The following is a 15,145-nucleotide window of genomic DNA, read 5'->3' on the forward strand; positions in this document are numbered from 1 at the left end:
TTGTGGCCAGATTTTCAGTGCTCAGCTCCCGTTAAGAGCTGGGGAAACCGTGGGCTTTGAAAATAGCCCACCAAAGTCAAGCTCAGTTTGTCTCCTCTACAAGGATCATTTTTAATACACACACACACCCTTTGTCAGTGTGCCTTTTGAACACGCTCCCCTCAATGGCACAAAATGGCTCCTCCTTTAGCTAGAACGAGGCTAACAAATGGATTTTTTAAAAATACACTTTAGGCTAAAATGGCCTGTTTTGTCTAAGTCCATCCCAGGTGTTAACTATTGACATGAAATCTCTTCTAACTTGGGTTTCTTTCCCCTTCTTCCCTTAGTATGAATTCAAAGCAAAGAACATCAAGAAGAAGAAAGTGAGCATCATCGTTTCTGTGGACGGGGTGAAGGTAATTCTACGCAAGAAGCAGAAGGTGAGACTTCACACTGAACGTGTCTAAGAAATTAGCCACGGCTAGCTCAGAACCCAAAGTCCAGCAAGCGCAGTGTCCTGTCAGACAGTGGCCAGGATCAGCTGCTTCAGAGAAAGCTGTAAGAACCACACAGTCACCAGATGTGGGTAATCCATCTACCACATTAGGTCTCATCCTAATCTCTAGTAGTTAGAAACAGGTTTAAATGCTGAAGCACAAGATTTAATATCCCTGCCAAAATCTGTGTAATTATGGAAACTGAGGATGCTCTGCTGTCCAGTCCCTCTTTGACTCTTGTGAAGTTGTGGCCTCATTTGGTGGACATCAGTATGTTTGTTTCCTACAAAGAAGCTTTTTGTATGTGGTGTGAAGATAGTCGGGGAAGTGAGTGAGGGGGTGGAGGGAGGGGTTTGCACTGTCTGGAGCTGGCACCTTAGCTGCTTAGTGGGAAATTCTGACAAGAGTGAAGGATTCTATGAGGCCAAATTTTTTCTGTGATGCTAGTGCTGGGTCCAAGTGCTAGAGCTGCTCACAGTGGTTCTGGGGGAGCAGAATTTTGACAAAAAATGACTTTTTTGGAAAGAATTTTCACCAAAAAAAATCATTTTCTAAATTTTCCACCAAAAACAATTGACTGAAAAACTGTTTTGACAGTTGAAACTGTTGGGTGGCGGAGAGTGTGTGTGTTTTGTTTTGTTTTTTCTTTTACCAACAAAAACAAAGAATTCTCACAGGAAGTTTCAACAAAAATTATTTTTAAAAGATTTCCCATAAAAAATAATTAGCGGGTTTTTGACCAGCTCCACTAAGTGCCTCACGTACATTAATACCTTAATGGGCTAATCCTCCACATCCTGGGAGGGCAGGAATTACCATCATCTCTATTTCACAGATGGGGAACTGAGGAATTGAGATGAAATGATTTGCCCATGATCACACATGAACTTTGAGGTAGAGCTGGGAATTGTACCCAAATCTGCTATGTCCTAGTCAGTCCAGTGCCTTCAATGCCAAACCTGCCCTTCCTCTGTCTGTGTGATAACTGAGTTCTATCTCATGACCATTTTTCAAGCTTGAGGAATGGCTAAATGATCCGAAGCGTGCACTTACATCCGAGGCACCAGCTTTTCTTCAGCCAAATGACATCAATAAAATAGTCAAATCCTGGTCTAGATCCTGGTGAGGTAAAACCCACTGTACTTGGGTTTGCATTACAAACAGTTCATCGGGCACAGGAATGTGGCTTCAGCGTCTGAAGTGTGACTTATTCCTTTTTTCTCTTCCCTGCTTACAGAGAAAAGAATGGACCTGGGACGAGAGTAAGATGTTAGTGATGCATGATCCTGTCTACAGGTAGGCTGCGGAGGATTGCGCTAGCTAGCTCTAGAGGCAGCTGATCAAATGTAGTCGGATGCATTCAGCGTGGCTCCTTGGCTGAATAAATTGCCTGGCGATGGTTGTGCTTCCCAAAGGGCTGTGTTAAATTAACAAAGCAGCTACATTACTTAAAGGAATTCTGATCCCCTACATTTTTGGAGAATTCCTCTGCCATTTAGGAATATATTAGTTTAAAACAGATACATATTATTTGTGTTAGAAGAAGAGGGTGACTGAAAATGATTGTTCTTAGTTGCTGAGAACAGTCAGTCGTGACACAGACTGAATTAAGGAAAAATCCACCCCATTTCCCCTTCTAACCTAGCCTCGGTGCTCTCTGCCGCGTGCTCCCAAAGAGGGCATTCGTTAATCGTCCTTCTAGCATGGACAGGAATAGGGTGAGGAAACTGACCCATACGAAGCCCGGTACAATAATAGTGCCTTTCCCTACAGTCTATCCCAGGATCTCCAAGCGTTTGCAGGCAGAAAGCTCCCCCGGAGGCAGGTGTTCTCCACGCTTTACAGATGGGGGGGCGGTGATTTACCCCTCCCCGCACAGCAAGTCAGCGGGAGAGCTGGGATTAGAAACCAGCGCCCCGTCTGTTAGGTGGCTGTTCTAACCACGGCACCACAATGGTCCGGCAGGTCTGGGCATGTGGCCATGCCCAGATACAGTCACATGGTTTTAAAGCCAGTGGGATTATTTGGTCTATGAAGAATGGGTGCGTGGGTGCAAGCTGCCTTTCGGCTATGGATGCGTCAAGCAAGAGGCAGGGAAGACTGAAGGGAGAGACCGGGGGGGGCTGGAGCAGCCCCCTTGTCCATTAGATCTTTGTGACTGCAGCCTAGGCTGTGCCCGAGTCTGAGACGCTGAACAAGCAGAGCCCCTGCTGGAGGGTTTCCATCCCAGAGGATAAAGAGTTAATGCTGGGTGGGATGAGCCCCCCAGCTAAGAGCAGACCCTTTCTGTACAATGGGATGAGAAGAGATGACTGGTGAATCCACGTCTTGCTGTCAGGCTGGGGAAGAGCCCGCAGGTGCTGCCTGGTGGGCGTACAGCAGAAACCTTCCTCTTATTATAGAGCCTTGAGCCATTGTGCTTGGCGCAAGAGCAGCATTTCTTCCCCAGGAGCCGAACGTGGCCCAGTTCTCGATCCCTAGGCAGAGCTACAGTACAACACCTGGGCAGCCATTCAACGCCGGGGATTGGAACATACGGGGAAAGCGGGTGTCCTTTAATTGCTTCTGACACTGGTAACTGAATCTCAGGTTAATCTCTTGAAAGGACTCAAACCATTCACTTGCCATCCCCCCATCCCACATGTCAAGTGGGCAGACAAAACTCGATAATGAACATCTCTGAATTCTATGTGTGAGCTGTCTCTCAATTCTGGCTGCCTTAGGACATATGGTCCTGGAATTCCTTCCTCCCCTGCAGCCATAATGATGCTAGGTAATCTATAAAACTAACTTTCTAAAGGCCCTAAATTGGTCCAGGCTACTAAATCTGTTAAGCCAGTAATTGCATCGTTAGAGCAAAGCCCACAGCACTAGGAGCTGAGATACCTACATTTTACATCCAGCAAATGGTGGGGAAGAGTTTCCAAGGCGCACAATTTGATATTTGCCTTATTCTTGTCCCTCTCCCTTCTGGCAATCTTAAAAGAGACAGGTCTGTGTGCCAAAGGGAGAGGGTAATTTCAACAGACTCTCTAGAACGGAGCTTGTTTGTTACTAAAATAATCTTCAAAGACGATGACTTGCTTATTACAGGGCCAGGTCGGTGTTCTTGATAATTGTCCTGATTGTGGATTCAAGGCAGAATTCAAAGGCAGAGAACTGGAGGGGGAAGGAGAAATGCGTGCCTGTCTCCCTCGTTTCCTCTGCATTAACAGCTGAAATCACTCAGTGCATTTTTACCCAACGAAATATCTATAGGGAATAAAATGGACAAAAATTTGAGTGGAAAAAACGTAATGTGGTCTGTGGAAATGGATTTTGTCAGGTGGAGGAGGGGAAGGAGCCAGGGCTAATGGGGGTAGTGGGGGCAAAGGGGGGCTGAAAATCCCTTGAGCTGGGAAGGACGTGAAGAGTGAATTCAGCATCCTTTGCAGACATCAGAAGGAAGCTGGCTTTTGTATTGAACCCTCTGTCTGTCATTAATGATAATGGGCCTATGCTACCACTTGCTGCCTTGTAAGCTAGGACAAACGAGCTAACAGCTTTTGATGTTGCTCACTGCTGAGTGTTTTCCCCAAATTCTGGTGGGTTCCTGGACTTGGGAAACTCTGCCCCAAACCTGCCCCTGCCAAGCAGGTGGTCATCTGTGGTCTCTTCGGTCGTCCTTGACACTGGGTAGCTTGGATCTTTCCTCTGGTTGAAAGGGTTCCAGTTCCTTGTCTGCTGTGTGGCAGAGCTCACTCAGCTGACGAGGGCTGAGGCAAACAGGTGAACACATGGAGGCTAATGGCTGAAGGTTAGAAGAGGAAGGGCTATTTCTGGTGCCATAGGAGAGCAAAATGCAGACTGCTCCTGTTCCCTTTGATGTGACAGGAAGGTCCCGAAACAGCCCCTGTAACTTCCTAGCCCAGATGGCACTGGGCTGAGTGAGCGATAGGCACAATGTGATTTTAGATGTTAGAACAGCGTGGCTGGTTCTCTCTCCCAATGCTGAAGCGGGAGCCTAGATTCACTGTCAGGAGCTAGGGATATGCTTGGTCTCTAATGCTGTAGCTTTTTAGCTGCTTCACAGAATCTCATAAGAGTTTATACCTGCTTTAGAAACAGGTGATTTGCTCTCAGACATGTGAAGTGCCACCTTACTAGCTGCTCGCTGGCCTTGATAATTGTGGCAGGAAAGAGAAATCTCTCTTCCAGAAGGTGCTAGAACCCATGTGACTGTTCCTATTTTCCCTTTGCCCCAGGATCCTTCTGTGCCTGACTCTGAGCTTGGATGGCTTGATTCACATTGCTCGTTTGCTGTACTGGAATCTAGGTTTCTGCCATGCTTGGTGCCTCCGATTCACGCTGTGTCTTTTCTAACCAGGATCTTCTACGTGTCACACGACTCACAGGACCTCAAGATTTTCAGTTACATTGCAAGGGATGGCGCCAACAACTCGTTCAGATGCAATGTTTTCAAATCCAAAAAGAAGGTGCGCTGGGTCATTCGCAGGGACTAGCTTTTCAGAGCCATGTACCCTTTGTAAGGGTCTGGGTTATCCTGGGAGAACCCCTCCAGCCATGACGGGTACTTGGCACAGCAAAGGGGCGAGTGAGCCTTGCTGAGAAGTCATCCCGGGTTTTACCTGGAGATCTAAGGACATATTGTAGGGTTAAGTATCCCATTTATGGCAGACGCCTAGGGATGTTGAACGACATCAGTAGGCTCATTAACTTTGGCTTAAAAGTAGCTCCGTCATGACTAACGCTTCTTAGTGCAGCAACTGCAGAAGTTAAAGTTTATCCGACTCAGGCTTGCCTGCACTCCCCCAAACTCTCTCTAGTAGGCACTTGTACAGTGCAGATCTACTGCCCCAGCCCCTTCACACAGATAACTGCCTAGAGTACACTCCAGTCCTAGCAAACCAAGGAATAAAGTCTGTGGGAGCCAGGAGTAAAACCCCATTGTCTGGGGAGACAGTGGCACAAAGGGATGTAGAATTATCTGTGTAGAGAAGTGGGAGCTCCAGCTGGAGGCAGCTGCATTTCAAAATGGGAAGTGATTAGCGCTGTTCTAGTCCCCATTATCTGATGCCTCTTAAATGCTGCTGCCCCAGAGCAGCCTTGTGGAGGTTCTTGGGGGCTGCATGCTGATAAGTGTCTCTAGAAGGCTCCCTGTTGGGCAGGGGGGGTTGGCTCTCCAGGCAGGCCCAGGCTCTGTTTTGGGATGTGGAGGGATGGCACCCCATCAGCAGAGCTGTGGTGGGAGGCAGGGAATGGCAGGACTCTCCTGGGAATGGTTGGTTTCTGCTCTGTGACATAACCTGTAGCAAAGCTCCTGCTCAAAGGGCTCTAACCTTCTGCTCCCCAGAGCCAGGCCATGCGGGTGGTGCGGACAGTGGGCCAGGCCTTCGAGGTGTGTCACAAGCTGAGCCTGCAGCACGCACTGCAGAACGCGGACGGCCAGGCGGATGGCGCCAGTGACAAGTCTGCGGAAGAGCAGCCTCTAGAAGGTGACTCAGCTCCCTCAGGACAGCTGCATAGCCCCCTCCCAAGGCAGCTAGTGCACTGGGTGCTCTTGGGTGGGGGACAGGCTCTAGCGCTGCATTGCTGGCTTGGTGCTAGCCCTGACCGTGGGTTATGTCCGCAGCAGGACTCGCAGCCCAGAGAACTTGCGTTTTACAGACTCTGCTGCTCCAGCCCCTTCAGTGCAATGACAGCAGAGTGCCTGAAAACATCCAGAGGAGGGAAGTGTCCCTCATGCGGACACTGAGGGGCTTGAGGAATTGGTCCAGCCCAGTGCTGCGCTGACCCTCCAGGGCACGTTTCCTGGCTGTTAACTTTGCTCCAACACATGGAGACAGTTACAGGAAGCCGAACTATTCTTTAGCTGCGCTCCCTTCCCCTGCCAGCCCGGCCCTGCTGCTCAGTTTCCTTGCTCTGATCCACTCGCATTTGAGTTCCTTCATTTATTTTACTCTCTCACTTGAAGTTCACCAGCAGCGGGGAGCCAAGATAGTGGATGTTGATGAGGCTGACGTGGACTCCGATGGCCTTGGCCTGTCTGAGAGGGGCACTGAGGAGCTGCCCTCCCCCATCGGGGAGCTGGGCATACTGAAATCTGGACAGATCTTAACAGACAAGAGCTGTCAGGTAACAATGGGTGCAGCTGGGAGGAATTGGAGAGTGAGCCCATTCGCTGATATGACACATTTTCCTCTGGAGGTTCGTTCCACAGCCTCGCTCGGGAGGGCATTTCACAGCACCACCAGTCCCGGGGGGCTAAACTGCCTTCGTTTCGGCATGACCTGGGGAGAGAGCCAGCAGGACAGCCCATTCCTTTGAAAGCTGCAGTAAAAAGGCAGGTCAGGTAGCCACCTGTCCAGGCTTCCCCAGCTCCATCCTACACTCTGCATATCTTGCCTGCAGGACATGCACTGTCTGGCAGATCTGAGGCTCCATTAATGTGTCTAAAGCAGTGGTCCCCAACCTTGTTGGCTGGCGGGTGTCAGCCGAAGGACCACTGCGGCTGTGGAGCACCTGCCGAAATGCCGCCGAATTTCGGTGGCGTCCCTTGCCGTTCACAAGCGACATCATCAAGAGGCATCCCTGCCGAAATTCAGGAGCGACGCCTCTCGATGACTTCACTTGGCGACAAGCAGCGTCATTGAGAGGCGTCCCCGCCAAAATGCCGCTGCAGCATTTTGGCAGGTGCTCTCCCGGGGACCAGGATGTGGGAGCATTAAGATGCCTCTGCAGGTGCCATGGCGCCCGCAGGCACCACGTTGGGGACCCCTGCTCTAAAGCATCCTGAGCTCCTCTGATAGAGGACTGTTCGTGTAGGACTTGCTGTACAGAATGCAATTCCCCTATGACTCACTGCAGCTGGCCACTGGGATGTGAAGAGGAGCAACAAACAGGACTGCAGCAACTGCAAACAGCTGGCCTTCCCGGGTGGGCTTGCAGCATTAACCTGTGGAACTTGCTGCCGCAAGATATCACGAAGGCCAAGAGCTCAGCAGGATTTTAAAAGGGGTTCGATGTTTGTGTGGCTACAGAGAACACCCACACTGTTAATGTTAAACAGGACCAAAACCAATGACGATAAACCCTCAGTTTATAGGCAGTAAGATGTCCACTAACTGATATAATTTAGGGAGACGCTTCCCCTGTAAGCAGATTATTCTGCGGTTGTCCAGTCTGGTTTTCTTGCACCTTACTCTGAAGCATCAAGTACGGATCACTGTTGGAAAAAGGATACCAGGCTGGATGGACGACATTTGATCTGCTGTGGGAATTCCTGTGTCCCTTTCCTAGCCCAGTTGCTAAACAGGGGTGTCCAAAGAGGTGCTGGAGGCAGCTGTGTCACAGTGTTGAACTCACATAGCGATTACGTTGCTATTAAACCGACATAACGTACTAATGAAAAACTGAGCCGAAGATGTGTTTCAGGGAGCATTTCCTGGCTCATTGAAATGCTCACATCACTTGCTGAGTCTGGCTGAAAGTGACTAGTGAAACAGATGAAAATGGGATGTGTGTCATGGGCTTGGAATCTGGGTATTTCCGAGGGTTTGGCTTCCAAAGGTAATCTGCCTGAATGACTGAGAACCAGGGCTGGCCCTAGTCCAGCTGGGCACTGGAGCACCTGCAGCTGCTCTCATCACACCAGCCCAGGAAAGAACATGAGTTTTAAATGCAAATTCTTAGGGCGAGTGGGACTGGTTGGCCATGGCTCCATGCACTTCCTCAGGACAGAGTGGGTTAATGGGAGCTGCTGCAGCCTGACAGGACTGACTTTTCTCTGCAGGGAGGTCAGTTTTTTCTCCCAGGTGGAATGCGATTTTGTTTTACACCCTTGACTTGCAGGTGTTCCACTAGAGAGGCGCTGCGGAAATCCTTCATAGCCAAGAGAGGAATGGCACCGCCTGCCCCCCAGGCTACCTGAAGGGTGCATTAGAGAGCCTGATCCGAACCGTCTCCCACTAGAGAATGTGCAAACACATCGTGTAGCCCAACGCTTTCACTCCCACCCTGCCTGGAAGCTCCTGTACCAGAGCCATGCATTGGCGTGGGCCTCCTCTTCCTAAAAGTGGAGAAGCTTCGCCAGCCTGTAGTGCCATCACATCAACTTCCCTATTGATTGTAGCAGGGTCCCTCCCAGGAGCACCTGTTCACTGCCATACGTGGCATGTTGGTGGTTTAGCGGCATGTGGCTCGTTCCCCTCCAGGGAGAGCATGTGCTGTTTGAGGCATCGCTGTCCGGGGGTACTGCTGCCCACTGAAGACACCCGGGAGTTTTTCACAGGAGTAACGGTGTTAACCTCAGCCCTTGCTAAATGAGGTATTCCCTCTGAGAGCCACACTCTGTCTCTTTACATTCTTCCTCCACCTTTTCTGGGCTGCGAAGTCACCTCCTGGCTCAGGCTAGCGTGTAGCATTGCTGCATGCTCAACACCCCATGGCCATTGTGTAGTCACTGTGTATCGTCAGGCGGGACCCTCGCAGCCTGTGCAGGGCTGGCTTCTTTGCGAAGAGCCTTGGGAGCCATTGGGATGAAAGGTGCTGCCAAGCAACGAGGGGATGCCCTCTCTTACCCAGCTGCAAGCTGACAGCTTTGGTTCTCAATCACCAATGAACTTCTCCCCTCTAAATCTGGGTTTCCTTTCAGATGGTCCCCAACGGGCTAAACCTGACAGTCTGTTGTTAGTGGGCCGTTTGACTGGGGTTAAAAAGAGAGAGTGACCCTAGAGTGCTGTGTCCAGAGAACCAAGCTTTAATTGATTGCTGATGCCACTCTGCAGTGTATTAACAAGGGCTGATTTAGGACAGTTAAGCATGAGAGCATTAACCCAGGGGGCTAGGATGTAAGTGAGAGAGAGTGTGAAACTCCTGTGGCCTCTGACACTGCCCAGCATGAGAGAGGAAGAGATTCATCTCCACTCACCTATGAGACAGAAAGGCAGCTCTGTAATCAGTCAGATTTACTCTCCAGTGTCATTTTAATTTCCGGTGATGTAATGGGATGGGGCTTGGGTCTCTGAGGTTTAGTGGAGGGGGAGGAAACCTGCTTTGCTTAATTATTAATGGTGTCTGCCTGCAGTGTTTTAATACGCTAACGGATCTGGCTCAAGTCCATCTGCTATCATTCACTTTAATGGAGGCAAACGTTTCTGGCTGCCAGACAGCAAAATTCCTAGTATCTGTTGGTGATTCTGGGCAGCTGGAGCATTTTGGAGACTAGCTCCCATTGGGTGGTTGCTGGGAGATTTGAGCCACTTCCTGCCACTGCTTCCCAGTAGGGGATGGTACCAGGGGAAATAAACCCTGCCTTCCTATTCTGAGCACCAGATACGCACGATATTACTCATTGCAAGTGGCATCACTGGGAAATGTACTCCCTTGGGAGCTGGGAGGGCGTGTGCAGGCACCTGTACACCACCTAACACCAGCAGCTTGTTCTTGCTTCAGCACTTTGGGCATCATACTGAAGGCCTTGTCTACACTAGAGTTTTCAGCCGCCAATAGCCAGGCACTGGTGCAAACCCCTACTGTGGATAGGCAGAACCGTTTTAAGCTGCATAGTGCATCAGTGCAGTGCTGCCGGGGGAAGCCACACTAGTGCAAAGAGCAGCTTTGCCTGCCTGTGCTAGGGATTGGTACTGACGCCTCTAGCCAGAGCAAACCCTCTGGTAAACAAGGCCAAAGTCTCACCAACAGCTGAGCTGGGAACTGCTAAACTTGTGTCACTAAGCCTGTTTCTTTGTGTCTAGGATGCTGACAACTGCTCCATCTACCCCTCTGTGTCCCAGCAACTGCTGAGTGCAAGCAGCCCCTGCTCCTCTGCCTCGACAACCCCGCTGGCCTCCCAGCACTGCCTGCAGCTCCTCCAGCATCAGCTACTGCAGCAGCAGCAGCAGACACAGGTGGCTGTGGCACAGGTAAGGGGCTCCACGGCCCTGTTTTGGGGGCAGGGGGAGGAAATCTCACACACACTCTCCACCTAATGACCTTTGATTGGCAACCACTTCCCCTGCCTTTACGAGGTTCCTTTTCCTGCTAGCCCAGCTGAATTAGCCCTTGGCTAACTCAAGCCCTTCACTGCTCCTTGCTCTGTGCCCTGGCCGGGGCCCATGGGAGTCTTGCACAGTAATCCAGGGTAGAGTGTGGCCCTTAGCGTCACATGCAGCTAGAGGCAAAGCAGCAGGATTGCATGATAAAGACTTAGACACCACAATGGTGCTCTGCTCCTCGACAGCATTGGAACACAAGCACTTTACAGACCTTCACTTCATTGTCTCCCAACCTGTTGCTAGAAAGGGAAGGACTCTGAACACTTTACATATGGGGAAACTGAGGCACAGTCTCTCCTCCCTCTCCAGCAAAAAACATCATCCATTTCAGAGGTGGGTCTAGAACCCAAAGGTCATAATTAAGGCTACGATTTAGTCAGACGTCATGGCAGTCACGGATTGCATGACTTAACCAGACCTCCATGACTTCATCAGCGTCAGCTGGAGCTGGGGCTATGACCCCACATAGCCCTGTGGTGGGGGCTATCACTGGGGCTGAGCCCCTGTCGAGCTTGCGGTGGGGGCTGCAGCTGGAGCTGGGGCTATGACCCCACATAGCCCTGTGGTGGGGGCTATCACTGGGGCCCTGAGCCCCTGTCCAGCTTGCGGTGGGGGCTGCAGCTGGAGCTGGAGCTGTGCACCTCTGCCGCAGCTTGTATGGTTAGTTGTAGTAAAAGTCACGGGCTCCGTGAATGTTTGTTTGGTGCCCGTGACCTGTCCATGACTTTTATCAAAAATAACCATGACAAAATTTTAGCCTTAGTTATAATCCCCAGCTAGCTGCTGTTCCGGGGGGCTGCTCTATTTTAAACCTATTGTTAGTAATCCAGCCAGTGCTTGCTGGGCACTGACCACCTTCCAGCACCTATTCACCTAAACCAACATGGTGGGGACCAAGCTCCACTGGGGCAGCTCTGACATGGCCCATTGGGAGAGGGGCTAGATTTAGCTCAGAGGGAAGAGTCCCGGCTCCTGCCTTTGCACTGCTATTCCACCCCAGAGGAATAGCACGTTCCCCGCCAGATGGCTGGCAGATGGCCAGCTCCACAGCAGCCGTCAAATCGCAACCGTTTTGGTCACTTGGCCTGACACCACGGCCACCAAGCAGGGGTCAATGAGTTTGCCTGGTTTCGGCTGCTGACAGAGAAAGACAGGGTCTGGAGCAGCCTCATCTGCACTGGTGTGCAAATGTGCATCTTCCCATTAGCTCGGGGGGTGTGTGTGTGTGTGTGTGTGTGTGTGTACCTGGAGGGGACAAGGGGCTGACTACAGCCTGCAGAAGCTGAAGTGCCCCAGAGCCTCTGGAATTCCCAGGCCTCTGACAGATTTCATTGTGGATTTCCTTCCTTTTGTAGGGGGAAGGGAGATGAAAGGAGGGATTCTTTGCAGGGGAACAGCCAGTTCCTGTGGAAGCAGCTCCTGCGATGTGCTTTGTCCCTATAGCACAAGGGGCTTTACAACCTCTGTGCATGCTGCCCCACTGACATGCAACCGCCTCTGGGGTGGGTCCTAGTTCATGGCACAGCTGGAGTGAGGGGGACGTTTTGGACAAGAGCACGCCCCTGCTTCCAAAGAATCTGCCCTGGGATATTTAGGGGGCAGACAGGGCCCTGGTTTTTAAGGTAGCAGCTGAGCGACCCATGCTGCATGAAGTGCACAGTGGGAGTATCTGCTCTGAAGGCAGAGCTCACCTGGCTGGGACCGGATCCTGGGCTGTCAGGGGCAGGGAGACCTAAGGAGAAAGAACAGAAGCAAGTTTGGCAAAAAAAAGATCCTAGCCAAGTTCCAGTAACTTTCCCACGCTGCAGACTCAGCCAGGTTGGGAGAGAGACTCGGACAGAATGGAGCCAGGGTGCAAGGCTGGGTTTTTGTCAGGCCCCTCTGGAGCTGTGGGCAGCATAGCTGCGGCCTGGCCGCTCCTCAGGAGAAGGTGATGTATCAGTGTCTCCTGACCCTGCAGGTGAAGTTGCTGAAAGACCAGCTGACTGCTGAAACAGCCGCCCGCATCGAGGCTCAGGCCCGGGTACGCCAGCTGCTGCTGACCAACCGTGACCTGCTGCAGCATGTCTCCCTGCTGGTGAAGCAGCTGAAGGAGCTGGAGATCAAGATGCAGCACAGGCAGTCAGGTGAGGAGGGCGTGGGGGACCTGGGGCTTATAGAGCTGCCCCACAGGGGTGGTGCCGAGAGGCCAGGACCTCTCTCCAGCCCCCAGCCAGGGGGAGCTGCTGAGAACAACCCAACTCGACTCCTACAGGCAGCCGCTGAGAGCGAAGGAAAGGACAGTGCTCTCGTTGGGGGCACCGGCCATAGAGCCCTCCCCAGCCCACATGCTCATCCAGTCCAGCGTTCCCCTGAGTCAGCTCAGGAAGCGCATGCTGCTGGGACTGAGCTGGCTCCAGGCAAGCATTGCTCTAATCCAGCACCCTCCCTGTCCTGCTGGCTCTGCCCTGCCCCAGCGCGGCTGCAGCGCGGCATAGCACAAATCAGAGAAGGGGGCTCCCTGCCAGGGCCCAGGAGCCTGAGCAGCGACGGTGCTGGTGCCGCTTTGGCCTGGATGAGTATTTCCTGCTTGTTGGTGGGGAAACATCTGCTCCCATTTCCAGCCCCTGCGATGGGACTGCAGCTCTCAGGGGGGACTGGATGGTGCTGCAGGCAGCCTTTGGTAACCCCCTTCCTTCCCTGCCTTTGCCCGGTTTATGGAATACATGTGTCCCAGGCAGTGTGGCAGCCTGCTATAGAGAATCCCCACCTCCACCCCCTGTGAGGTGCTGAGCAAGGCAGGGAGGCTGCTCCGAGCTCCAGCCAGCCTTTGTGCTCTCAGCTGGGGCACAGGCAGGGGGGTGTTAATACAGGAGATCAAAGGTGCCCCCCTGCACTGCAGTATGGGTACGCTGATCCCCAGGAGCCCGCTGGAGGGGGGAAGATCTGACCTCATTTCATAGATGGAGAATGGAGGGAGTTAGGTCAGACCTCAGGATGGGAACCAAACGCGAGACCTGAGCCTCACCGTCCTGGGCCTAGCCCCACGGTCGTTCCAAGGCCCATTCCACTGCTTCACGCAGCAGCTCCTGAGGCCTGATACGACCATGGGCCTTGTGAGCGGCACTGGGCTGGCAGTTCTGGAGACTGCTGGGCTCTGTCCTCAGAGCAGAGCGAGCTCTCCTGTCTGCCCTGCCCGCGCACCCCATCCCGACCGCAAGGGTAGGGCAGCCTGCACGTCCTCCAGCCAGGGGCCATGCAGCCCCTGTGGCCAGTAGCTGATCGTGGGTTTGTTTTTTATGCTGCAGACAGATGGCTGCTGCGAACTGAGACCCAACACAACTCAGCTCATAGAGCCTCTTACCGGCCCCAGAGGAGCTAATGCCAGAGAGCGTGAGGGGGACATGCAAAGCCAACTCTGGGCCCAGGCGGCCATCCTTTTCCTCCCTCTCCCCACGCAGAAGGAGGAGAGTGGGCCTGGCTAGCTGGGGCTGGAGCCTGGGTTGGCTTTGGCCCATGGCTGCCCTCATCACCCTGCTGCAGCTCACGCTGGTTCTAGCTGCTGTCTCTGCTGTACCAGCAGATGGCCAGGCCCCCAAGTTCCCCTCTCTCTGCCCTGCCTTTGCTGGGCCTGCTCTAGACATCACAGGGTCCTGACCAGGCTCTGAGGGGCGCAGCTGGGCCCGGGGGAAGTGTCGCGGCTGGGGGCCGGTAGCACTTCACCCAGGCTGCTTCTCTTTGCCTTGGCAGTTGACAGATCCTTGCAGAACCTGTCCCTGGCTCAGTCCCTGTCTCTGAACCTGAAGAACCATTACAGCCTGGAAATCAACCTGCCCTCCACCTCCACTCCAGCCAGTGTCCTGGGCAGCCCGCTGGCCCCTGGCTCGCTGGCTCTGCTGGGCACCAGCGCCTCCTACCTCAACCTCCTGAGCCTGGAGAAAAGCAGCAAGGGCCCGATGGCCACGGACGGGGACGAACGCCTGGTGGTGCTGGAAGGGCAGGATGGTCTGTACCGGCGGGTGGAGGGCTCCGAGGTCAGCGACCAGGCTCTGCTCAACGGTGGCGGCAGGCAGAAGGCAGGCGACTCGAGCAGCAGAGCAGAGGACGAGAGGTAGGTCGGTCTCCCTGTCCCCCCACTGCTGATTAACAGCCACCGGCACTTAGTCTGAGGCAGCAGGAGGAGCAGGGACCCTCCCCTACTTGCTGGCTGGTCTGTTCAGCACGGAGGCTGGGCCAGTGGCCTTGGCAGGCCCAGGGGTGCACACAGCCACTGGGCCAGGCCACGCTCCCCAGTCACCTGCAGCCCACAGTGGAGAAAGGCATGCGCGTCTTGCCCCTGGGCCAGGCAGCTGTGCCCACCCCGAGCGCTGTGGCCTGCAGAACACAAACCAAAAAGGAACAGTAAGAGGACAGGGCGAGCACATTCCTGGCTCCTTCACACCGGGCCCTGTCTCTGCCCAGAGCTGGGACAGCAGGGGTGGGGCTCTGTCCCCAGCCTGCTTCCCGCTCACACTGTCCCCAAGAGCCCAGGAGCAACCAGGGGGCTGGATGGGAGGTGCTGCAGGTCCCCCTCACTCTCCCCACGTAGCTGCCGCAGGGTTGCGAGAAGGCAGCTGGTCTCTGAGATCTCAG

The 15,145-nt window shown here is 53.2% G+C and overlaps 2 protein-coding genes across 2 annotated transcripts in view; one reads left to right on the top strand and one right to left on the bottom strand.

The window, feature by feature from the left end:
* The window catches only part of TTLL11 (tubulin tyrosine ligase like 11), a 231,818-nt gene that overhangs the window by 194,538 nt on the left and 22,135 nt on the right, over nt 1-15,145 (bottom strand). The gene's annotated exons all lie outside the window — the stretch shown is intronic.
* LOC116817495 (carboxyl-terminal PDZ ligand of neuronal nitric oxide synthase protein-like) overlaps nt 1-15,145 on the top strand; it is a 60,713-nt gene that overhangs the window by 42,529 nt on the left and 3,039 nt on the right. Inside the window, exons 3-10 of the mRNA XM_032767694.2 lie at nt 330-422; nt 1,717-1,775; nt 4,846-4,954; nt 5,833-5,974; nt 6,454-6,614; nt 10,235-10,402; nt 12,495-12,660; nt 14,264-14,624. Coding sequence (XP_032623585.1) covers nt 330-422; nt 1,717-1,775; nt 4,846-4,954; nt 5,833-5,974; nt 6,454-6,614; nt 10,235-10,402; nt 12,495-12,660; nt 14,264-14,624 — 1,259 coding nt within the window. The remainder of the gene's footprint in view (nt 1-329; nt 423-1,716; nt 1,776-4,845; nt 4,955-5,832; nt 5,975-6,453; nt 6,615-10,234; nt 10,403-12,494; nt 12,661-14,263; nt 14,625-15,145) is intronic.

This window comes from Chelonoidis abingdonii, chromosome 24, assembly GCF_003597395.2.
Source record: "Chelonoidis abingdonii isolate Lonesome George chromosome 24, CheloAbing_2.0, whole genome shotgun sequence".
Classification (NCBI taxonomy): domain Eukaryota; kingdom Metazoa; phylum Chordata; order Testudines; family Testudinidae; genus Chelonoidis; species Chelonoidis abingdonii.